General features: G+C 54.8%; 1 protein-coding gene across 1 annotated transcript in view; it reads left to right on the top strand.

Annotated features, from left to right (window-relative positions):
* The window catches only part of TOX2 (TOX high mobility group box family member 2), a 62,198-nt gene extending 40,208 nt beyond the window's left edge, over positions 1–21,990 (top strand). The window contains exons 4-10 of the mRNA XM_012728463.1: positions 14,333–14,572; positions 16,882–17,109; positions 18,923–19,003; positions 19,682–19,907; positions 19,954–20,123; positions 20,698–20,825; positions 21,046–21,990. Of these exons, the coding sequence (XP_012583917.1) occupies positions 14,333–14,572; positions 16,882–17,109; positions 18,923–19,003; positions 19,682–19,907; positions 19,954–20,123; positions 20,698–20,825; positions 21,046–21,082 (1,110 nt within the window). The 3' untranslated portion in view covers positions 21,083–21,990. The remainder of the gene's footprint in view (positions 1–14,332; positions 14,573–16,881; positions 17,110–18,922; positions 19,004–19,681; positions 19,908–19,953; positions 20,124–20,697; positions 20,826–21,045) is intronic.
* Positions 21,991–24,576: the final 2,586 nt, after the last annotated feature.

The following is a 24,576-nucleotide window of genomic DNA, read 5'->3' on the forward strand; positions in this document are numbered from 1 at the left end:
CATGCGCCCTGCCACTCGCTGGCCACCGGGCCCCGCCCCCTGACTCGGCCCCTCCCATCACGCCGCGGCACCCCCACCCTCAGGTCCCGGGCTCCGCCCGCGGGCCACAGCATTCCCTCAGGGAGGCTCCTTCGTGGGCGTGGCCGGGAGCGGCGCCGGTGGGCATGCGCAGAGCGCGCGAGCCCCGGTTGCTGTGGCAGCGCTGGCAGAGGGAGCCGGCGGCCCGCGGCTGGGAGCTGGGTCGTGACCCTGTGGCTGTGTGGGTGCAGGGCAGAGCGTTTAACTTCCAGTCCGGGCGAGACGCCAAGCTTGCCGGGGACGCGCTCCCGAGTCACGAGGGAGAAGTCAGAGAAAATCACAGCCACGTCGGTCGGCTGCAGCTTCGCTATTACCCAGTCTAATGGCCCTTTCCTCCGAGTGCATATTCAGGGCCATGTTTGGGAAAATGAGCTTTTAATGTACCGGCGGCTTTGCTGAGAAGCCATCTCTGGCTCTGCAGAACGTCTGGAGCACATAAAACTTGAGATCTATTGGAGTCATTTTCCCCCGGTTCTGACTGGATAATAAAAAGTCAGTCTCGTGCGCACTTTCTCTCATCTTGCGGCTTTGTCCATTTAGCAGGCTGAGGCTTTCTAAAAGGCAGCAAGACAGATACAGCTCATCTAAGCACTCAGGCTCCAGCAGGGAACGTGGATGCATCGAGGCAACGCGAGCATTTCCCGGAGAGGCGGTGTGGGGCAAACCTCTGCGGCCACTGTGTGGTGGCAGTGTGGCACCCTACTTTTTTTTTTTAATTTTATGATAATTTATTTTTTACATATTTTTGTGCATTGTTTCCATCTCAGTTGCAATCCCCTTGGGTTTCCCATCACCAAATCACCCATGCTGGCACCCCTGCTTTTAACTGGACGTCTGGAGGCCTGGGGGCTCTATTCTGACCCTGTGGGTGACCTTGGGTGTTTTTCACCCTGTGTGAGCATTACCGAAGCTGGAGCTGGTGCTGCCTGTGTTTAGCTTCGGTACTGGTGGTAGCAAACCTTTCCCTGAAAAGGTTTGTTGACTGACTGACTGACTGAATGAATGAATGAATGAATGAATGAATGAACAGTCAGTGCTGCCTGTGTGGACCACTGCCTACATCAGTTTGGGGAGTAAGCTGAGGTGACCCCTACTGCCCAGCCGTCCTACGCTGTGGCCCTCTGTGTCTCGCCCAGTGCTCCATGGACTTTGGAGGGAGGCGTGTGTGTCTCCGTTTGCAGATGTGTGCCAGAGACTCAGAGGGTATGTGCTTGTCCAGGGCTCCCAGTCAGGAACGGTGGGAGCCAGACAAGAACTGTGCGGACCCCAACACTGTGCACCCAACACTGTAGCGACAGCCCTCTGCTGCCACTGTGCCAGCCCCTCAGGCTCTGACCTGAGCACGGGACTCTCCCTGGTGTTCTCCACCCCGTGCTGTGTGGGCAGAGCTCTCGTTTGAGACAGGTGGGGGGAGCAAACCCGAAATCCGTCCCCCTGGCTGTTTCTCCAAACGTGTGGTAACAAGCGAGACAGAAAGGAATTGGGGTGAGCAGTTAGAACCTGTGACTGGCTGTTTGGGGGGGCGGCAACATGGGCCGTGGATGCTGGCCCTGAGGACAGCTTCTGAATAAGCCGCGGCTCCTGCTTGCTGTTGCCCCAGAAGCCGCCAGAGAGGCCCAGAGGCAGGAGCCTGGGTTCAGGCCTGTCTCCACCGCCCCGACGGACTGCACAGGGATGTCACTACATCCCGTCACACGTTGACGGGACGAGCCCCACATTACTGCACTGAGGAGAGTCCCCAAGATTTCATGGGTAGTTCGTTTGAGGGGCTGGGGACAGAGCCACAGTCAGGAGAGCCCCTGGCCGTGAGGGACAGCTCTGGGGTCACAGCTGCACGTGTGACAGCCATGTGACCTCAGCCAAGCTGCTGAGCTTGTTGGTGCCAGTGTTTGCGCGGGGTTGTTTTGAGGAGGAAACGGAATATTCCAGATGGCATCCAGGAGGTCCACCTGGTGCCCCAGGGAGCTCTGGAGCTTGAATTAGACCACATTTGTACCCTGGGGAAGGGCAGCTGGGAGGGGCAGCTGAGAGCCCCAAGCAGCACCGTGGTTATGGCCATGTGGGTGGAGCGCCAGAAGCATCTGCCTCTAAAACGAAGTCCTGCGTAGATGAGCAGTACACGGGACTAGTTAGAGATGCAGGTTCTCTGGCCCGCCTTCGACTTCCAGCCCTGGAGGCCACCATTCCTGGCTGGGTCCCCAGGCCCAGGAGTCATCCTTAGGACAGTGGACCTGCTTCTGTCTGCCATGAGGATCTCATCTCCCCTGAGACAGGTGCAAACCTAGTGCCCAGAGCAGCCAGAGGAGCCACACCTCTGCCGTGGTTCCTAGCTCTTCCCAGGGCTTCACGCCTCCTGTTGCCTCGGGCCTTGAAGCAGGTTCCCTGGCCTGGCCCCAGCCTGTATCAGGACTCCAGGCCACGTGGCCTCAGGATGCCTTGGGCTAGAGCGGCTGCCAGGTAAGCGCACACCAGGGGCTTAGGCAGAAGTACAAATGGCATGTGGCAGGCCAGGGCAGGGGCTCCCTGGCTCACCAGTGCACCTTCCCAGCAGCCACACTTGAATCAGGCGCCCCAGCCAGTGAGCACAGGGCAGGGGTGGGGGAGGCAGGTCTCCCTGGGCGTCTTGGGGTCTTCCGATGGGCGACTGTGGTCTGAGGACTCGAGCGGGCCTGGCCAGACCTTCCCGGACACGGTGCCGCTGCTCGAGCCTTCACCCCCAAGCTCCAGTGCCCCCTCGCCCCCCTCCGGCAGATGCCAGGCTGAAGTTTCCCCGCCCCGCATCCTCCTCAACCTCCATGCCTGGTGCCTGTTCTTGGTATACTTGGAATACACAAGTGGAGCCCTCTCTGGGGGAAACTATACTGGTGGGACTTGAGAGCTGGATGCCACGCTCAGGGTGAAGGGAGCCAGTGGGTGCTCGACGCAAACCCCAGAGCTAAAGAGCAGCAGCCAGGACCCCCAGCGCCGGAGCCCCCAAAGCGGGAGGGGCACTTCAGGCGGTTTCCCTCCTTTTCTGGGCTCTTCACCGATGCTGTTGGTTCATCTGCTGCATTTGATTGCTTCCTGCAAAGAGCCCACGGTCTAGTTATCTTCCTGTTCTATGCCTTTTCTTTCTCTTCATTTATTCCTTCCCCCTTTTCCCTCTTTCTTTCTGTAGATGTTTAAATTAGACACTTTTGATTCTTTAGTTCATGTACCTTTATTGTTGCATAGCTTCGTTGATTTTTAGAAAAATGGTGCATATTCGATGTAAAAAATTTTAAACACAAGCAAATACAAAGGAGAAACGAGCTCATTAAAGCCGCACCACCTGCAAGTAACCATTATTAACTTAAGCATTTGTTAAATGTCTTCTCGTCATCTTTGTGCATTATACACACCTGGCTCACACAGTAGGCCTCTATGTCGTGCCCTTTCTGTGCCTAGCCTCCTCTGTAACCTGCTGATTTCCCCCTACAGTGTGTAATGCATATATTTCTGTCTTTAGACGATGCCCTTATTTTTAATGGCTGCATAATATTCCACCACGTGGCTATTTCCTTGTGAGTGCCAACATGTCGTGGGCAGTCATCAGGGTGGTTTCTGACTTTTTCTCTGTTCTAAAACCCCCTCAGGATGGCTTCCTTAAGAGTTGTAAAAATGAGTTTCTGAAGTATGGTCTCGGAGAAGGAACCAGGAGAGCTCTCGGGGGGCAAAGTTTCAGTCCTCTGACCTGCCTCTTCTCATCTCAATAGTGGAGAGCCTCATAGCGCCTGTCACAGGGGATGTGAAGATAAAAGAACCCTTTGTAGAGGCTTTGAAACTTAATAACTGTGGGGGCTGAAGGTCAGGAGGCAGTAAGCATTTCTGCCCCACCGGCCTAGCCTGGGAGGGGTGGGAACTCTGCTTTTTAAGGGTGCAGCCAGCCTGGATTCTAAACAACCTGTTGCCCTAAGCAGCTGGACCTACTTTGGCAACACTTGGCTCTGAAGGGGCTGGGGCGGAGAACACTGGCTTGCTTCGCGTTCCTGACACTGTCTCAGAGCCAGGGTGCTCAGGTCCTCAGGCCCCTTGCCACTTAATGATGGCATATAAGGCAGTGGGAATGGGCCTGGGCCTGAGTCCACTCGGGGCCTCGGATCTGCTGTGTGGTTTCAGAGCCTGTCCTGCCCTCTCTGGGCCTCCCTTCTTTAGCAGTGTGAAGCTGCCATGGGGCTCCCTCTCCAGCCTGCTAACCCACGGCCCACAAATCGTCTGGGTAAGACTTTTGAGACTGGTACCTGCTGCGTCCAGCCGCTCCCCAGAATTTCGATCCCAGCCTAACCAGGGGCTTTGATAGGCTGTGCTTTTCTCGAGAGTTCATAAAAACATGTAAACATGGGTGAGGATACAAAATATTGAGCGGCAAGGCAGTAAAACATGCCAGTGTTTGTTGTGTTAATTGAATATTCATGAGCTGACTGTTTAAATTACAGTTCACAACTGTTGCAGGGCCTGATGAATAATTTAAATGAGGGTGGCCAAAGAGATTTCAACGCCGCATTAGCAAACTGCTCAGGATCAGCTACAGAGAATTTATAATTAGCCTGGAATATCCTGTAATAAATTCTTTGGAAAGATGGTTATAATTAGCACATGTGCTAATTCAGCATGTAGAATGCTGAGTATTAAGGGGGAGGGGTGAGTAACCCTCCCCTCTCCTTGTATCTCTCTCTCACGTGGGGTCCTGCCACCTGCCAGGAGTCTGAGCCAAGCTGTGCCCACCCAGAGCTGCCACCAGGCCCGGCTGTGCCTGCCTCCTGCCTCTCCCAACTGTGCTGCTCCTTGGTTCCAGGCCCGCTGCCCCGTGGCAACTCAGACATTGCCGCCACGGCCTCTGAACTCTCCCTGCTCGCTCATTCATGAGTTGGTTCATCCCCACTGGGGCAGCCAGTGTGGTTTCTGAGATGTAAATCTCGTTCCACCTCTGCCTCTTCTAGTGCTCCCCAGCTGAGCATGCCAGAGATGAAGTGGCTCGGTCCCCGCAGTCACTGCAGCCAGTCTCTGCGTGTGGGAACAGATCACTGGCAGAAGGAACAGAATACGCAAAGACAGGGACGTGTAGAGGTTCAGGGCGAGAAGAGGCTGGAGGGCAGGACCCTGGCCCTGCTCTGAGCTGCAGACAGTGATTCAAGGATTGCTGCTCCAGGACGCCCCTGCTCACCTGTGCAGTGGGAACAGCAGGTCTGTGTCACGGGCTGTGAAAGGGTCACGTAAGACAGAAGATGAGACTGTGGGCACTGGGTGGCGTGGCCCCGGGTGGCCCGGGGGATTTGCGGCGTACCCCCCTCCAGAACTCCCCCCCCCACATTCCTGCTCTTGAATACAGAGCTCCTCGACACCTGCCTACTGCCCCAGGCCTGTGTGTTCCTGGTGGAGCTTCCAGGAGGCATCACTGACCCCAGGGGGCCGCCACACCATCACCACTGGCACAGGCTGCCTCTGCTGCACTTGGCGTGGCTGTGCAAGGCCAGCTGGCCACCCATTCTGCCAGGAGCTCCCCCGTCCTCAGTGTGACGCTCCTGGGCTCTTCCACTGTGCAGACTGTTAAGGGGAAGGATGTCCTAAAGGAACTCTGCAGAGTTTTGTGGACTCCACCCCCAACCCAAGGAACGGAAAACTACAACTCCCAGCAGCACCAGGGAGAGAACTGCGAGGACCCAAGGGCGGAGCCAAGCAGGCATTCTGGGACTTTGGGGGATAAATAGGGCGCTATTTTCTATGGCGCTCTCTTGCTGGGGCAAGGCTCTCGGGACCGGTGACTGGGGCTTTCAGTTAGTTTGTTATCAGAGCTCCAAGTCAGCAGAGCCGGTAAGATATTCTAGTTCTCTTGTACCTCTCTCTCTTTCCCTGGGTTGCTCCTTTTCCTTTCCCCTTTTGTAAACAAATCCATTATTGACCCTCTTGTGTGTGCCTTCAGTACAACTGAATTGTAAGCGCACAGGTGAGGCCCACGGACAGGCAGCCCAGCTCACACTGGGGTGCCCTGTAACAAGACCACCCCTCCTCAGCCCCCTGCAGACCCCTCCACATCTGTCTCTGCCTTTGTGACTGGGTTCCCCTGGGGGTCCCAGGCCAGTTGTGCTGCTCAGTCCCCTCCTTTAAGCAACAGACCCTGTAATGACCCCCTGTCGCCTCCACTTGATGCAATGTTCAGGTTCAACCTGTTCACAAGTGACCACACCTTCCTCCCTCTTCTCCCAAGTGGCTGGCCCATGGGCTGGCGCCATCTTTGACCCCTGCCAGGAGTCCACGACTCAGTACGGTGCCTGGCACACAGCAGATGTTGCAGAAAGACAGATGTGTCAGCTGGCATGTGACAGATGAGTCCTGAAAACCTTGCAAAACCCTAAAAATAACAATAAGAGTGGGGAAGTGTGGAAGGATTGAAGGGAGGAGGTGGAAGGCGCCTTGTCACTGAACTGAGCGATGAACTTCCCAGTCTACAATGTCTTTTTAAGCAGCAGGTGCTTTGGAAGAGCAGAGCAGGCAGGGGACTGGGCAGCCGGGGCAGTGGGCGGGGCCTAGGTGGCAGGATGGGGCAGGACGGCCAGGGGTGGGCTCCTAGGAAAGGGGAGATTGGTCAGAGGTGGGAAGTCACGGGGTGGGTGTCCCCTGCCCCGACGGGGGAGAACATTCCACAGAGAGACAGCTGACAGGGAGGGTCTGGCCGTTGGCATCTTGCTGGCTTGGGGTGGGTCCTTCTCCGTGCGGGGGACCACCCTGGACATGTTCTGGTGTTGGGCAGCGTCCCTGCCCTGCCACCTGCTAGACACTAGTCACATCTCCCAGCTGTACCTACAAGTGTGGCTCCAGAGACCGTCAAATGCCCCCTGGGATGTGGCTGGAGGAGGGCCTGGGGTGGAGCCTGCTTGGGCGCTGAAGGGACATCAAGGAGGTGTGTGTGTTGGAGCGGAGTAGAGGGGTGGGTCCGGGCAGCTGGCCGTCAGAAAGGTCGGGGCAGGTGCGGGAGGGGGCGCTCCAGGAGCTTGGGGCTTGGTAAGGACTCGGACTTCACTTAGACTGGTGGTAACTGGGACAGGCTCTGAGCAGAGAGGAACGGGTCGAATGTCAGAGACTGCACGAAGAGCCCAGCCCGTTCTGGGCTCACCCTCAGCCCGGCTCTCTCAGCTGCCTGTGTTTGCAAACCTTTCTTCAAAGACAAAACCAGCCCGAAGGGGACAAATTGCTTTCATTTACATCCGTCCCTGCTGGAGCCTTCATATTCATAGCAGGATGATCAGCGTAACCAGGAATGAGGCTGTTGCTTTAAAGGATAAATTAGTCTGACTCTTAACTCAATAATTAAAACTGGGATGGCGTTCGGCCTGCAGGGATAATGTACTATTATAGTCGTTTGTTTCAATTAAATGCTTACTGATTTTACAACAGCAGCTGGGCACCTGTGCACTGTAGCTATTACTCTGAACAAGACATCTCAAATTTGAGGAGGAATTTGTCAGCGTGCGGAGGAACTCCCGCCAAGCATGAAAGTTTATTAAAATAATTATTGACGAGGCTTTGGAGCCAGGAGGCACTGGGGAAGCCTTCCTATTGGCTTCTTTTTCGTGCTGAATTTTTGTTTTCCTAAAAGGAAATAATTGTCAAATATTTGACTCGAAGCCCAAGATTTCGGAGAGCAGTTTGCTCACTTGAGAGGTTGGGGGGGGGGGAGCTTTGGCTGTAATTCTAACGTCATTGATTCTGGGGTACATGGTCTGAATACTGTCCCCCCACCCAGTCCCCCTGAACCCTGGAGCCTATAGCTGTTCCCTTATGTCGCCAAAGGGATTTTGCAGATGTGAAAAACCAAAAAGTCTTGAGATGAGGAGAATTTGCTGGATTCTTTGGGTGCGCGAAATGATGTAATCACAAGCCCTTGTCGGGGAGAGAGTCTTGATCCTATTCAAGCTCACACCTTGAAGCAAGTCCATGGAGGGGTGAAGGGAAGGAACCCTCGTGCAGAAGAGCTACCAAATACCAAATTTTGTGCAAAGTTATTTTTTCTTCGGCTCCTCACAGCTGTCCCATGAGAGAGGGTTTGCTATACCAGCCTCCAGGCAAGTTAGAGCCAGTCAGATAAGACCTGTGAAAAGACCTCGGTGTGGGAAGAGAGCCAGAAATTCAAGTTTCCCACTCCGCAGCTGTGTGACCTCAGCAAAGCCACTTAACCTCTCTGCGCATCAGTGTCTTTATGCCAAAGGGTTGTTCATGGAGCCTCTGCACGGCGCGCAAACACAGCCAGCACTGAAAGCAGAGGAAAGTAAGTATCATCCTTCCCCATCATCACCATCCTCTGTAAAAGCAGAGGTGTGGTGCCCTTTGGGAAGGGTTACTGGGACGCTGTGGAAGGGCTTATAAAGTGCTGCTCATGGCTTGCTCATTTTCCTCTGGGCTCTGGTGGTGCTCATAAATCAAGAAATGTCGTGGAACGGCAGAGCCCCTGCTCCCGGCAGAGTGTGAGGCCGTGTGCATTGACACGCGGAGGCTCCTTGTGGATCCCCAGAGGCAGGGGGGACCCTCAGGGCCTGAGACTACTCTCCTTGGAGAACGCAAATGCAGAATTTGCAAAAACCACTTTTGTGTCCCTGCAGCGGAGTCTGTTAAGCCAGGTACACCTAGGCGTGTCCACCGGGCGCTCCTTACTGCTCCTGGGCTCCATCCTTCCCGGATGTGCAGATGTGGCTCCGGGCCGCGCCCACGTGTTTCCAGGCCACCGAAGTGCCAGCTGCATGCTGCCACCTGGGGCTGGGCAGGCACTTCTGTGTGGCTGCTGTGAGGAGCTGCTGCCATCCGCCTGGGAAAGGCTCAGAAGAGCAGAGGGGAGAGCAGGGGAGGCTTCTCTGAGGAAGTGGCCTTGTTTCTAAGCTAGGATGATGGCAGGGGAGGATGGGACCAGGAGTGGGTAGTCTGGCACTAGAGAGAACCCACTGGGCCGTGTGGGCTGTGGGGAGGGGCCGGTGAGCGCAGGAGGGAGAGGGTGCAGAGCTCCACGGGTGTGCTGCCAGGCCAGGACAAGGCTGATGCCACAGGGGAGCAAGAGACGGCCTGCGCAGTGTGAGACATAGTTCTGCATTATCTTTATGTTGGGGTCTGGCTCCCTAATCAACTTTGGGGCCCAGAAGGGCCCATGATGGGAGCTTTCTGGCCCCCAGACTTAGCATTATGTCTGTCACAAAGAAGATGTTCATGAAAGGCCTAATAATCATTTGTTGAGACTATTTGTAATGATAACCGGACAGAAGTGGCCCCGAGCCCTACCATCTTCCGTGGAGACCCTGGCCACAGCACAGCCAAACTGGACATCGCTCCCAGATCACATCCAGTTTTCTGTTCTAACTATGTACAATAGGTCCAGCAAGCATTCGCTTTTGTTGTGTGCAAGGTGCTAATGTAGGTGTTAGGAACATAAAGAAAAAGGTCATTCTGAAGACTCTACTTTAAGAGATGGGGAGAAACACTCATTCTTGACAAAGTTCAATGATAATGTATATCCGTGTGATGAGAAAAAATTGAAATCAGGAAAGATTGCTTTCAGAAGAAATATGTAATTATTGGATTTGAAATGCAGTGAAAGTCATGAATACGAAACAATCCAGTAAGAACTGTGATCAGCTCAAGATTCTCTCTCAAATGCCAAGGAAGACGTTAAAGAGTTCAAGATGATGGCTGAAGAGATAAAAGATCCTGATGATTCAATATGTTGCTAATAGGAAGTTCTGCGGGAAAAGAAGACCAGTAGAAAAGAGGCAATAATCAAAGGCATAATAGTAGAAAATGCCACTTATCGGGAGAAAATGGAAAGGGTTTGACTCAAAAGAGCTAAGTAGCTACACAATTACATAACTACACAAATTAAATAACTATGCAAAAATAGCATCGCGCAGATTTTTCTTATTTCAAAGCAGCTTTGGGATAAGTCACTTAAAGAAGCAGCACAGTTGATTGAGAAATGGATGAAAATAGGTCCAGGATGAGCAACATGGTCGAAAAGGCAGGTGTGTGAGCAGTGAAAACAGCCAAACCTTGAGATAATATCTCTGTCATCACCATGGTTAGGAAACGATGCAAATGAAAAATAATTATTGAGAACTCACGAATCCATCGTGGCAATCCGGGACACCTCCATCCTCTCACATCATTACCTGGGGAGGGGGATGGATATCTTTTAAGATCTACTCTTTGAACAACTTTCAAGTGTATAGTAAATAAATATTGACTGCAGTCTCCCGCTGCACAGCTGCCCAGAATCATTGTCACGTAGCGGGAAGCATGTGCCCAGGGCCTCGTGCTCCACCCCTGACCTCAAGAAACCACTGCTTCACTCTCTACGCCTTTGCGTTTGGCAATTTTATTAGATCCCACATAGGAGTGAGAACAGACAGCACTTATCCTTGTTTCACTTGGCTTGGTGCCCTCAGATGCAGCCATATTGTGAAAAAAACCAGGATTTCCTTATTTGGGGGATGGCTGAATAACATGATATTTATATATGTGTGTATATTACATGCGTGTGGCCCGTGCACATATATATAACTTTTTTTGTCCATGTGGAAACACTCTGTTGTTTCCACGCCTTGGCTGTGGTGATGCTGCGGTGAACATAAGCTGGTGATTTCTTCTAGATATAGCTGCAGAAATAGGAAATCCTGGCTCATACGGCTGTTCTATTTTAATTTTTTGTGGCTCCTCCATGCTGTTTCCCATGGTGATTGTACCAATTTATATTCCCACCAGCAGTGTGGGAGTCCTTTTTCTCCACAGACTCCCAACATTTATTACCTCATGTCCTTTCATTCTAGTCATCCTGACAGGTGTGAGGGGCTGTATCACTGTGGTTTTGATCCCTCATGGCTAGTGGTGTTGAGCATGGACCTGTTGCCTGTTCGTGTGTCTTCAAAATGCCTGTTCAAGGTCTTTGGCCATTGTGTATTCAGATTGCTTGTAAGAGCTTCTACTCTGTGAAACCATCCACTTTGGTCTCTTGTTCAGATTTCTTTGTGATAACATAATAATAACAACACATATTTCCCAACATAGCATATGGAGGGCCCAACTAGACCCAAAGTCACCCTCCATGCTGTTTACAAGTGTTCATGTCAAGTGAAGATAAAAATAAAGGGAAAAATGAAGATGGAATGACAATGATCTCAGATAAAGTAAGATTTAAAGCAGAAACATTAATTGAAGCATAGGTGTTTTCATTTTAAAAAATAACAACAAAGCATAGATAGCACACTAGGACATTTGTGGGGATGAATAATTTCTTTCCCATCAGTCTGTATGTATAACACTTGCTAAATTCTTTGGAGAAACTCATGGGAACACACCGATGGTGGAAGGCTTGAGTTCCTTTTTGAGATTTCACAGCCAGGGGAGTCACAGCATGTCATAATAGACACAGATGTGTAAGGTAAAGAGTAAATATCACTTCAGGAGTTCGTGGAGATCTCACCAAAATTGTCACATACCCTAACCCATTATGAAAACCTCAATACTAAGAAGGTAAAATTCTAGGGTCATGTTCTCTGACCACCATCACGAAAGGGTATGTTAAATCAAAACTGTCTTCCAAATAATTTTAGGGTGAAAAAAGGAAAATCCTTTTTCTTCAGGCGTAGAATGTTTTGTAAAAAATACACATGATGCATCTAAGACCCTTTTCAGGAGGGAAAGCATAGTTTAGAGCAGTTTCTCAACCAGCACAGCTGACGTTGTAGCCTTCGTAACTGGGGTGCGTAAGGGGGTGGGGTGGCAGTTCCTGTGATTGTGGGATGTTTAGCAGCACCCTGGCCTCTACCCACGAGGTGGCAGCAGCACTTGGTGCCAGGCAGCCAGTTGTGAAAACCAGCTCGTGTGAACCTGTACCGCTAGCAAAAAAAGTATGAGTATGAAGTAAATTGTCTAATTGAAAAACTACACAAAGGCCAACACGTGATACCTGAGCTCAGCATGAGCAGTGAGAAAAGCAAAATGTATTAATAGTTAAGTAATTAATGATCAGGGGAGATGTTGAATTGATTTTAGTATGCAAACTGGTTCTTTGAGTGAAGAGTTAAAATATGTAAACTTTTGAGAAGGAACATTTTGAAATGCAACATGCTTTATACACTATTACGATTGTGGAGGGGGATTTAACAATAGAAACCTTTGAGTATCCCAAGTCTAGGCTACTAGCATGAAAATCTGAATGAACAGTCTGAATATATATATATATATTCAGTTTATCAAAACTGTCCAAAGAATTTAGACCTGTTAACCATGGAAAATGTGAAAAATCAGTCTTTGAAAAGCCCTGTGCCTCGGCGGTTTTATCTCTGTATTCATTCGTTTCTCTCAGAAATAGGTAAGATTTCTGTGTGATTTATACTGTTTCAGGGTACAACAAAAAAAGGGGAGCATCTCAGTTCTTCTTCTGAAGTTCACAGTAACACAAACACCAACATTTGACAAAGTTAACCCTAAAAAAAAAAGGAACTGGAGAGAATATAAGGAAGAAATTTCCTCAGAAAGGAAGGTATGCCAGACAGTTTCAGACAGGAAAGGATCTCTGACTCCCCGGGATTCAAGCCAAAAAGAAAAGATGAGACACTTTATAGTTATTAAAGCAACCCAAAGTGAAGATGTAATTGCCAGTTTTCTTTTTGCAATTGAAAACCAAATGCAATTCCCATAGCAAACACTGTAAGCACTAAGGAGAGATTTCAATAGAGCCAGAAGAATTGTGGGCAGTCTAGACAAGTCAAAAGGTAAGAAAGGAATCAAAATAATACAGTCACCCCGATGGGATGGATCAGTGCTACACTATTAGATTAATTAGATTATTAGATTAATAGATTAGATTAATCTGCAAACACTTTTACCTATATGTACTATGGAATAGGTCCAGAGGAAGCTTCTAAATTATCAAAAGTGCAAAAATCATACAGATCCTACTCTTTTATCATTTTTGTTACTAGAAATCAGTAGTGAAAGGCAAAGAAACAAAAACCCTTTTTAGAAAATTTATTTTTTAGAAAATAAAACTAACAATTCTTGGGTCAAAGAGGAAATTAAAGCTAAAATTAAAAATAGATATGTAAGAAAAACCAGTAATGGAAAGTTTTCCTGAGGAATGTCAGGAAGCTTGGGAAAGGTCATAGTATTACATATATTTTACCAAAATTAAGAATAACACAATGAACTGAAAATACAACTCCAAATTGAAGACATAAAATTGGAAGAAGTGATTAAGAAAGGTAAACTTAGATACTAAGTAATTAGAACATTGAAAATTAATAGAAGTGTAAAGAAATTTGAGATTTGATTCTTTTGAGGAGGAAAAAGAAAGCCCCCACATAATACAGATAGAAAAGCTATGAACTTGCCTAAGTAAACACAGAAAATAAAACACGGAAACTTGCCATTAGATATTAGTGTGGAAAAATAAGCACAGATGCAGAAGAAATTAAAATAAGCAAATTAGTATGTGTCACTGAGCAGCGTGTATGTGTGTAAACATAATGCACTATCCCAAATCTGTGTTAGTTCGGGTAGCGCCTCCATGTAAAAATCAATAGTATTTTTTTTAATACCCAAAAATAACCACTTAGAAAATATCATGAGGAATATTTAATAAGAAACCGTCACTGACCTATTGGAAGAAAAGTAATTGATTACAGGATTGATTTCTTGTATGCATTCACCAAACCCATACACAATCAGAGCGTGCGAAGTGGCGCGCATTTTAATTGTTAGCAGCTCGAGAGGGGGTGGTTGATTAGTGCCTGCATTTTTCAAGTGATGCAACGGAGCCTCAGAGAGGTTAAGTAACTCGGTTAAAGTCACCCAGCACCTTAGTGTCTGAAGCAGGATTTAAACACAGTTGGTGTCCAGGCCCTCTGCCGTCTGCTGCACAGTCAGTAGCTGGTCAGAAGAGCAGACTCGGCGCAGAGTGATCTATACAGTCACAGCTGAAGTGAGCGGCCTGGCAAGGGCTGCAGGCTGGCGCTCTGTCCAGGGGTGTTAACGGAATGGCAAACCGTCAAGGAGCCAGAGGCCCCCAGAGACACGCCAGACCACGCGGCCGTCAGAGAGAGGCATCGCCTGTCAGGGATCTGTGGGGAAGCCCCGCTGGGCATGGAGCCCCCCTCAGGCCCCCTTGTCACCCCATGTCCCTCCTCTGGCCCCGTCTGCAGAGGTGATGTTGTGGCTTCAGGTCCTCGCTGACTCAAAATGCCTTGTGCCCCTCTCTCAGATCCAGGAGATGGTCCACTCGGAGGTGGCCGCCTACGACTCGGGCCGGCCAGGGCCCCTGCTGGGCCGCCCGGCCATGCTGGCCAGCCACATGAGCGCCCTCAGCCAGTCTCAGCTCATCTCTCAGATGGGCATCCGGAGCAGCATCGCCCACAGCTCCCCATCACCCCCGGGGAGCAAGTCAGCGACCCCATCTCCCTCCAGCTCAACTCAGGAGGAGGAGTCAGAAGCCCACTTCAAGGTAAGTGGGGGTGGAGACGAAGAGCCCACGATGCCTCTCGTCAGCCCCAAACGAGCATCACCCACCTAGGGAGGACTAGAAGAGGTAACTCTGTCTTTTGCTGGAAAACAAGACAGAAGAAAATCACCAGGTAGACCAGGGACTGGGGGCCAGAACACCTGGTCAGCAAGATGGCCCCGTGGCGACTTCAGCCGCTGGGCTTGCTGCCAGGTGCTTCCACAACCCCCAGTGTGGATGGTGCTGCAACGGCAAGGGGATGAGTGAGGGACTTCTGGGGCTCGCGGGTCGTTGGTGGAACAAGCGCGATCCCCAGCATCGTGTTTTATGGGTATTTTGCCGGTTTGGAGAAAATATCCCGACACGGTGGGTGGTCCAGCAGGCGACTCCTCTGGGCAGCACTGCCAGCAGGCTCAGGTATTAAAATGACCCACACTGGAACCTGTGCTGCTCCCGATCCCTGAAGCCAGGGCCCCTCCCACCTCCAAGGCCTTTGGGGGTGAGAGCACCCCCACCGGTCCCGGGTCCAGCTTCCCTGTAAGGACTCCAGAGCTCTCTCCCTGTTGGAGAGTATCGGGTCTCCCTGGGCAGAGAGCACAGCGCCAGGGAGGGTAGGGAGGGGTCCTCTCGCTGCGCTGCACCCCAGCACCCAGCCAGGAGCCGAGCCAGGACTTGACCCCACAGCTCCTGCCTCCCAAAGCCATGCCCCTTCTTCATGAGGGCCTCCGACCCCTTCCTGGGGTCCTGCAGAGACCTAGGCTGGAGCCTGCTGGCATCTGCGGGCGCCCTAACCTTCCGGCAGAGGCGGATACCTCTGGACCCAGGTCCAGCCTCACCCCCAAGAAACTAGGTCTCTAGCCTGAGCCAGGCTGGGGTGCGTTGGTTTTTATTTATTGAACAAATTCTTCCCATAGGCAACACACTGTTGGAAGTTCATGTCACTTCATGGGAAGTGGTCACCCATGCAATCCACCTCACCGCTCCATGCGATCGTGCCCCTAGCTCCAGTTGGCAAATGGGGACATGGAGGCTTGGAGAGGTGAAGTAACGTATCAGTGGTGCGGAATCAGGACCCGCACCTGGTGTTTGCAGCCTGACGCCGGCATCGGTGCTCCAGCCACCTGCTCTGTCCTGCGGCAGCCACAAGGGGCATCTGTCTCCCGCCACTGCTGGGGCCTCCCATGATGTGGGCAGAGCTGAGACCCAGAGCCGGGGCCATAGAAGGAATCGTGTGCTGCTGTGGCAGGTGCTTTGCTGCCCGAGGCCTGAATCGTGTCTGTGGCCCAGTTCACGGGGCCACTTCTCAGAGTCGGGGTCTTCACTGCAAGGCCAAAGTCGCTGGTCCCTGTGTGGCCCGAGTGCATCACTGACCCACAAGGTCATGGGCACATCCCACCCCTCCCCGTCCTGCTCGCCGAGGGGCGCTCACAGCGCTGGGGTCCTGGAGGCTGACTGCTTCAGAGCCCGTGTCCAGAGTGGGGCCCCGGGAGACAGCCCCATTAACATTGCTCCCCCCACCCCCACTAATGCACAGGGCCGAGGCCCCTGCCCCGAAGTTGCACAACTGGAATGTGGAAGAGTTGGACCGTTTCCCTGCGATTACGTGAGGGGGCTTTCAAGAACAAATATCTATATCCGAGGCCCGGACAGGGGCCGCACAGACCACCCCCTTCCCGTGGTGTCCCGCAGCATGGCATAACGGCGGCTCAGGAGTGATCTGACCCCTGGGAGAATGTGCCTTTGTTTTGATTCATTATTGATTAGGGGATTTCACACTCTGTCGAGGTAGATGCTAACTTGGAGGAAAGAAGTGACAGAGATGTGAATGACTTTTGTCTGCTCCTGGGGCAAATGAATGTTTCCCTGTAGACATGTGAATGTCATGTTGAGTCGACCCACTGAGTGGGAAAGAGGAAAAGCCCCAAGGTGACAGGTGTCGGTGGGTCCTCCTGCTCTCTAGAGCACCAGCCGCTTTCCATTCGCATGTATTTCTTTGAACCAACTTTATCATTAACAAGTCCAGCAAAAACCGAGGGCTCCCCCAGGCGTGTGTGTGTGGTGTGTGTGTGTATGTGCACAGCTGTATGCATGTGTGTCCAGTGCCTCCCCCACTGAGGGAGGTGTTAGTTGGCAGGTGTGAAAGAGCAGGGGACCGGGTTGAGGGGGGTTGGCTGTCCATCCCCACCCACTGCCCGGAGAGCAGACTGCACAGTCGCGGGGCAGCCGCAGAGAAGGTCCCGCTCTGCAGAGGCGGGTCGGAACCTTTGGCTGCAGGGCCCGACTGTGCTTTCCTAACTCCCTTCACCGGGCAGATCTCTGGAGAGAAGAGACCCTCCACCGACCCAGGGAAAAAGGCCAAGAACCCAAAGAAGAAGAAGAAGAAGGACCCAAACGAGCCACAGAAGCCAGTGTCCGCCTACGCGCTCTTCTTCAGAGACACTCAAGCCGCCATCAAGGGGCAAAACCCCAGCGCCACTTTTGGGGATGTGTCCAAAATCGTGGCCTCCATGTGGGACAGCTTAGGAGAGGAGCAGAAGCAGGTGAGTCTCCTTCCCTGGCTGGGCCATTCTCTGAGGCTTTGAAGACCCAGGATCAAAAGCAGTCTTGGAAGGCTGGCAACCAGGTCCAGCGTCTGGAACCAGAGACTTGTGGAGGGAGGTCGTGTTGTGCTCCGTTAGCCCGCCCTACGCTGGGGGTTCCGTCCCCTCCAGTCCTGCTGTTTGCTAGAAACTTACCTGGACCCCTGCTTCCACAACTTATCCCTCCAACTCATAAAAGTTTGGAATTCAGGTCAGAACCTTCGATACCATGGCTGGTGTGCTCTGGTCCTTTCACGGTGCTGCATGAGGAAAAGGGAGTAGAATGCGCTTATAGGCAAAAACCAGTTACTAGCTGTGTGACCTCCGGCTGGTCACCTAACCTCTCTGAGCTCAAATATCCTATCTGTGCTAGAGATACTGGCTACTGTTCCGAGACTGGGTGTGTGCTGGGCTCTCCCACTTTATCACTCAATCTTGAGCAAGCCCTGTGAGAAGCCATGCTCTCTGACTTTGCCAGGAGAGATGCCCAGAAGCTAGGTGACTAGGGCTCGAGGGCACCTGGCTCGTGAGCCAGGGAGGAGGGGGATTTGAACTCTGATCTGTGGCTCCAGGAGGCTCACGGGGAGGCATAGGCAATCCCATATGCAGACTGTGGGTCTGCATATGCCCTAGGGGAGCACAGGGCACTTAGGAGCGAGAGAGACCCAGGGCCGGGTCTGCAGGTGAGACCTGAATGTGGGTAGTGGGGTTCTCGGCACAGGAGCCACAGCTAGAAGGGCCTGGTGAGCCCGGCTGGATGGAGACTGGGCCAGCCAAGCGGTTTTCGGGGGGCCAGAGAGGAATGAGCAGCCCACGGCTGCCCTACAGACCTGGAGGGCACCGTCCCTATGCTGACAGAAGAGGGACAATGAAGAGCTTTAAGCAGAGGGCGGAGCAGGCTGAGACCTCCGGGAGGTGGTTGTGAGGCCTGGGGTAAGCGGAAGACTGCCACCCCGGGAGAGGTGACGGTGGCCTGCACCAGGGGCTGCCACCCCCCGAGGTGGCACACACAACTCAGAACGATGCTTAAGGACCAAAGGGAGTGGAAATGCCCCCTGTACCATCAAATTTGTTAACAATTCTTGGAATATGTTACCTGGGAGCAGTTTCTCTGGAAAAAGACCTGAGGGTTGCTGGCAGGAGGTGGGAGGGGAGACGGCCAGGGAAAGCCAGTTAGCGCTCCACTGGCTGCGGGGTGCGGGGGACCCATCAGTCGTGGTCTGGAGCTGTTCCAGGGACGCTGGTTCTCCGGAGCGGCGGGGGAGGGGGGCACCCCCGTGTGTACGCCCCTCTCCAGTCCCTGTTGCATCGCACGTGCTGTGCTGTGGCCCCGAGCCTGCCACAAGGCCCCAGTCACTGCCGGGCGCTCGGTTAGCAGGCCGCGGAGGTGTGACAGCCCCAGCCCGGTTAGCTAGACTCAAAAGTCCTAATGAAAATGCTATCCCTGAGGCCCAGGTAACACCCTGGACCCGTCAGGGTCACTCTGTGCAAAGGCGGCTCAGTGTTCAGAAAGCTGCTCTGTGCCGGGTGGTAGGGGCCTGCAGAGCCTCGGCGGTGTGACCTGGCGCCCAGGCAGGTGGACATGTTGCCCGCGGGCACCAGCAACCTGGCTGAGGAACTGGGCTCCCCTTGGCCTCCGCCCCCGACCCCGTGCTGTGCTCCCAGGGCCCAGCTCCTGCTCCCAATGCCCTCACCCCGTGTGCCAGGCTCCCTCCCACCCCAGGTCCCAGCTCCCTGAAAGCTCCCAACGTTGCCCGGGTCTTGGATCTTTCAGGCCTACAAGAGGAAGACTGAGGCAGCGAAGAAGGAGTACTTGAAGGCGCTGGCTGCCTACCGGGCTAGCCTGGTGTCCAAGGTGAGGCCTGGGACCCCTGGGCACGGCCCTGGTGTGGTGGGGCGCTCGAGGGAGGGAGCAAGAGATAGATAGGCTGGGAAGGGTCAACCCCACGGGTCTGGGAGTGGGTGGTGGGGCCGCGTGAACACTTCTCCAGAACACCTGCTCTCTGCTCGGCTCCGGCAGTTACTGTCCACACACCACATTTCATTTAGTTCTTCCAGCAAGAACCCAGCACTCACGGGGTAAAGCAATGTGCCTTAAATGACTCAGATCTTTAAGTGACTATACTGGGATTCACCCCAGTTTTACCCGCCATCAAGTGTGGCCTTTACTCCACACGACACCAGCTGCCTTCCAGCCCCAGCTGCTCTGGAAATCAGCATGTGACAGATGTGTGATCCCAGTGACTGCCAGGGTTACTGCCCCGGGAGCTGTTACAGAGGACATGGCTTATGCATTGGACATACAGGGCCAAGCAAATTGGATGGAGGGAACAGCACACATAGAGGCTCGGAGGCTGGGCAGGGGCAGAGACAGGCTGGCCGGTTGGTGGACGGCCTCACCAGCCAGGCTAAGGAGAAGGGTTTCCCTGGAGAACCAGCCCCGGGCCAGGTCTGCGGGTTATAGAGCTGCCAGGCTCCTGGTTCGGTTCTGGCGTGTTGATCTTCAGAGTGGCTGGTGTCTGTCTCCTTCCAGAGCTCTCCAGACCAGGGTGAGACCAAGAGCACACAGGCCAACCCACCAGCCAAAATGCTCCCGCCCAAGCAGCCCATGTATGCCATGCCAGGCCTGGCTTCCTTCCTGACGCCGTCCGACCTGCAGGCCTTCCGCAGCGGGGCCTCTCCTGCCAGCCTGGCCCGGACACTGGGCTCCAAGGCACTGCTGCCCGGCCTCAGTGCATCCCCACCACCGCCCCCCGCCTCCCCGCCCCCCCCCCCCCCCCCCCCCCCCCCCCCCCCCCCCCCCCCCCCCCCCCCCCCCCCCCCCCCCCCAGCAGCTGCCACTGCCCCCCCACGCCCAGGGCGCCCTCCTCAGCCCCCCTGTCAGCATGTCCCCAGCCCCCCAGCCCCCGGTCCTGCCCACCCCCATGGCACTCCAGGTGCAGCTGGCCATGAGCCCCTCCCCTCCAGGGCCACAGGTAAGCCGGGTGAGTAGGAGGACACCCCTCGGGGACCCGGACAGGGGAGGTGGCTGGGAGTTCAGATCCTGGCCTTGCCCTTCAGCAAGTGTGTGGCCTCAGTGCCATAGCTAGGAAGTGGGCACCTTACCTAAGCTGTCCTGGCTGCGGTGAAGAGTTGACAGGTGGCACAGAGCCTCTTGGGTCCCTAGGGCCCCCAGGCAGGGCCACGCAGCACCCGCAAGGCCAGCCCCAGCCTGGCTCTCCCCTGCACCTACGAGGCCTCACCCCATACACAGACCACAGAGACTGTGGGTGACTGGCATGGTTCTCATTCAGCCCAGGCTGAATACTCTCTCCTACAGGCTGGGAAACTGAGGCCAAGAAAAGGAAAAAGCCTAAAAGCAAAACCCTGCACCCCTGAGTCAGCTACGACAAGGCGGCAGTGTTCAGGGTGCTCCCTGGGGTCAGGGCAGGCAGGGGCCCGCGGAGACTGTGGGAGGGTCTGCGTGGCCCAGGCCCCCGGCTCCCGCCCCCAGCTGCCCAAGGGCTGCACCCCCCTCTCTCCGCTCACCACCTCCCTTCCTGCCCACAGGACTTCCCTCACATCTCTGAGTTCCCCAGTGGCTCCGGCTCCCGCTCCCCAGGGCCCCCCAACCCCCCCAGCAGCGGAGACTGGGACAGCAGCTACCCCAGCGGGGAGTGCGGCGTCAGCACCTGCAGGTCGTCCCTCCCTGTGCCACTGCCTTGTCCCGCCCGCCTGGCAGTGGGGCCAGGGGCGAGTGACGCGGAGGGTGGGGGCAGGGCGGGGGGTCTGGGGGCTGAGTGGGGCCCAGCACTGCACCTCCTTCATCCTCACAAGAGCTCCCCATGCCAGGGTGGGGGTGAAGGGCTGGGGGCTGGTTGAGGTCACGTCTGACTGCACCTCCTGTCTCCCCTGCAGCCTGCTCCCCAGGGATAAATCGCTCTACCTCACCTAATCCCACCTCCCTCTCCGCCCTGAGGCCTGCGGGAAGGGCGCTGCTCCCAGCCAGCCGGAAGGAAGGACGTAGGCAGAAGAGGCTTTGGCAGGAAGCAGGGTGATGGAGAAGCCAGAGCAGTGACACTCCAGAGCCCAGGGCCGAGTCTGTTCCTCCACCTCCCGCCAGGCTCTGCAGAGGCCGCCCACCGCCCGCCGCCAGCCCAAAGAACCTGCAGGAACCTTCTGCCCCGACCTGCTTGCTCCAGGGTTACAGCGGACCCCGCTCCTGTCCTTGCACACTGTACCCCCTGTGTGGACGCCCGGCCCCAGCCCGGGCTCGGAGGCTGTCCCCGGGGGGCCCACTGGCCAACAGAAACCCCCCCGGGTGCCTGGGGCAAGGGCCAGCCCGGCCCAGAAGGGCACGTGCAGTTTCCAGTGTGGACAGAGAAACCTCTGAGCTGTTGGCGCTGTGTACGTAGTTGACTAAGTGTTTTAGAACCGTGCTGGAGACTTCTGTAAGATTATTTTGTTGGGGGGAAGAAAAGTAGTTTCCTTTAAGGTCAAAAGCATTTTATACGGCCCTTCGCCCATTTTTTAAGTTGCGCCGGAGGGAGGCAGGCACAGACCCGGCCCGCCGCACCTCGGGCCTCGCCCCTCCTTTCCGCCCACGTGCCCACCGCTCTCCAGTGGCCAGCAGTGACGTTGTCGACCTGTGAGCGAGACTCGAGGACAGACATGCAGTATCATAAAGTGCGCGTGCTTTCTGGGTCGGGGGGCTTTGGGTTCTTAATGTTGTTTGCCGCTGTCTCCTGCCCCGGCAACTTTGTCTGTGTGGGTGCCAGTGCTTCTCTCGAATTTCTTTGTAATAAAACCTCTAAAATGTTGCGGCCACGGCCGCCTCTTCTTCTCCTCGGCCAAGCGGAGCTTCCAGAGTGGTGGTTGGTGTTGGATTTGCCAGATCAGGGCCCCCGACACCAGGTTCAGGGTCAGAGGGGCTGTGTGGGTGGGGTGCCCCTGGCCCCAGGGTGCTCACCCACAGACCTGGGTGGCAGTGAGTGTAGCACAGAGGATTAGGGTGCTGGCTGCCCAGGGAGCCCCTCCCACTGCCCTGTCACCAGCTGTCCCCTGGAAGCTCATGATCCGGTGGAGCTGAGAGCTGGGTTCTGGGTGACAGGAGCTTGGGGAGTGGGGGATGTCCCCACACCTGAGTGGGGGAAGCATGCTAGACTGGAGCTCCCAACCACACCCCCCAACAGAGGTCAGGTGGTAATATGGACACCCCCCTTTACTCAAACTTGTGTCACCCTGTTTTGCTTTGATGAAAGTACCTGTCTTGGCTGACCAAAGGAAATATGAAAAGGATTTTCATTTTTTGGACAGAAGATGCGAAAGCAGTACTCAAGGTTGGTTTTGCAGCAGCCTTTGGGGGGGGACGGGCAGCTGGCGCCTGAGCAGTGAGAACGGCCGCCCCGCCCCGCCCCGCCCTGGGCTCCCCGCGTGTGTTTATCACGCCAGTCCTGCTTTCGCCACCTGTCAGTGTGTTTTTGGCTTGGTGTGTTATTGGGCCTGATTTGCTAGGCTAGTTTTTGGTTCTTTGTTTTCCCTCCTGTCCCTTCTGGGAAGGTTCAGAAGTGCCCCACAGTGATTAATGGGGAGAGCTTGATGCCACTTCAGTTTGTGAAACATTTCAAGGAACGCTGCTCTTGGACAGCAGGGGAAACTGTACTTGGGGGGGGAGGGGGGAAGCAATATGAAATTTTACATTATTTCCACTTTGTTTTTAATTTTTATGTATACATAACAAGATCTGGAGCACAGGCCACAGATGCAGGGGGCGGAGAGGATTCCCCAGACACAGTGCGGGGAGCAGAACAGGCCGATGGACAAAGTAGCTGCTGAGGGGAGTAGCGGCGAGACAGGAGAGGTCTGCCGCGCCCTGGGGGTCACCTCCGGGGCAGGCGGGGATCGAAACTGCAGGGCAGTGGCTGCAGACAGCACCACAGTGCTGTGCCTCAGTCCCTTGCGCCACCAGGGGGGCCCCTCCTAGCTATCTTTAGAAGCAAAAGATGAGCGCATAGTACCCCTCACACACCCCTTGGGCTTCTTCCCCAGTTCTTCCTCCCCATGGTGGTCTCAGGGCTGGGTGTAGCCTCTGTGCGAGCTGTTCCTCACCAGAAGGCATTTTGTAATCCACTTTGGAGAAAGTAAAGAGAAAAACAGCCAAACCAACAGACAGCGTGCTGTCGAGTCGGCGGCTGCCTGGAGATGAGCAGCATAAATATTTCATGTGGTTACAATTTCCTCTCAGTCGTGGAGCTTGTCAGTAACAAGTGACGACTTAGACAGTTTAATATTTGACTCTCGCTTCTCCATTTGAGGAGCCGCATCCCGGACATCCACGCTGACAGCCGCGGCGCCAGGCAATCAGGTCCTTGCTTCTGCGGGGGCGGCTCCCACCCGCGCGCCCCCGTCCTCCGGGCCTGCCCAGCGTCCGCGGGCCAGGCTGGCCTCCCAGCTGCAGGGACACCGGGCAGCGTGGAAGTAGCCCACCTGCAGGCGCCTGCGGTGGGGGTCGGGGCGCCCCGTGGCCCCGTGGAGCGGCCGGGGAAAAGCACCTGCCGAACGCAGGCGTGAGAAGACGCTCCCGGGGCCCCCAGATGCCTTTGCTAGCAGTGTCCAGCCCACGCACAGCTGCCGCTCGGTCCCACCACTGCCGTTGGCCAGAGGCGAAGCCTCATGCCCTAGGGCTGTGCTCAGCTACTGACCGAATAATGGCGCCACCCACTCTAACAGCACCGTGAGGCGCCAGAGCCTGCTGCAGGGCCCCCCAGCGGCATCCTTGGTGAGCTCCCCTTGGTGAGCTCCTTCGCAGCCTGCCGGTTCCCCTCGCCCCTCCCTATAAGTCCCCGAGTCCCCAGTGGCGCTGTTAAGGGAGGAGCCGGTGGTCCAGGCTGCTCTCGGTGGGGCCGCCCGCACAACCTCCAGAGGTTGCGGGCGCCGGCGCTACCTGCGCGCCCTGCAGGAGCCTACGGAGCGGCGGGCCCTGGAGGAGGTTCCCGGCGTCCCAAGGACGCCCTCTCCCCCGCAAGCAGCGTCACTGCTGTGTCCCTTCTGTCGTGTCCTGAGATAACGAGGCACCCCTCAGAGCCACTGCTGAGACCGGCTGGAGACGCTGTAAAAGCAGAGGCCCCTGCACCCCTGCGCCCCAAAGCTTTAGTTCCACAGCCTGGGAACGACTGACTGAGGCTGTCGCTGCAGCTCTGCTATCTGATGGGCAGTGGGTGCTGCCCTCAGCATCTCAGCATGAGAGGCCTCACTGTGGGTAGTGCCCCACAGGCGCTGAAGCCACTGCCCTTCCTGGGAGCCAGTGCCGGCTTCCCTTGCCTCACTCACTGTCCTCCACACACGCCCTGGGGTGCTGGCGGGAGGAAAACTCTGGGGAAGGCTGAGCCTGCCGGCCCAGGAAAGGCGGGTTGGGTGCAAAGACTGCCCAGCAGTCCGCTGGTAATCCCA

The sequence above is a fragment of the Condylura cristata genome, unplaced genomic scaffold, assembly GCF_000260355.1.
Source record: "Condylura cristata isolate star-nosed mole 26May11 unplaced genomic scaffold, ConCri1.0 scaffold00022, whole genome shotgun sequence".
NCBI lineage: Eukaryota > Metazoa > Chordata > Mammalia > Eulipotyphla > Talpidae > Condylura > Condylura cristata.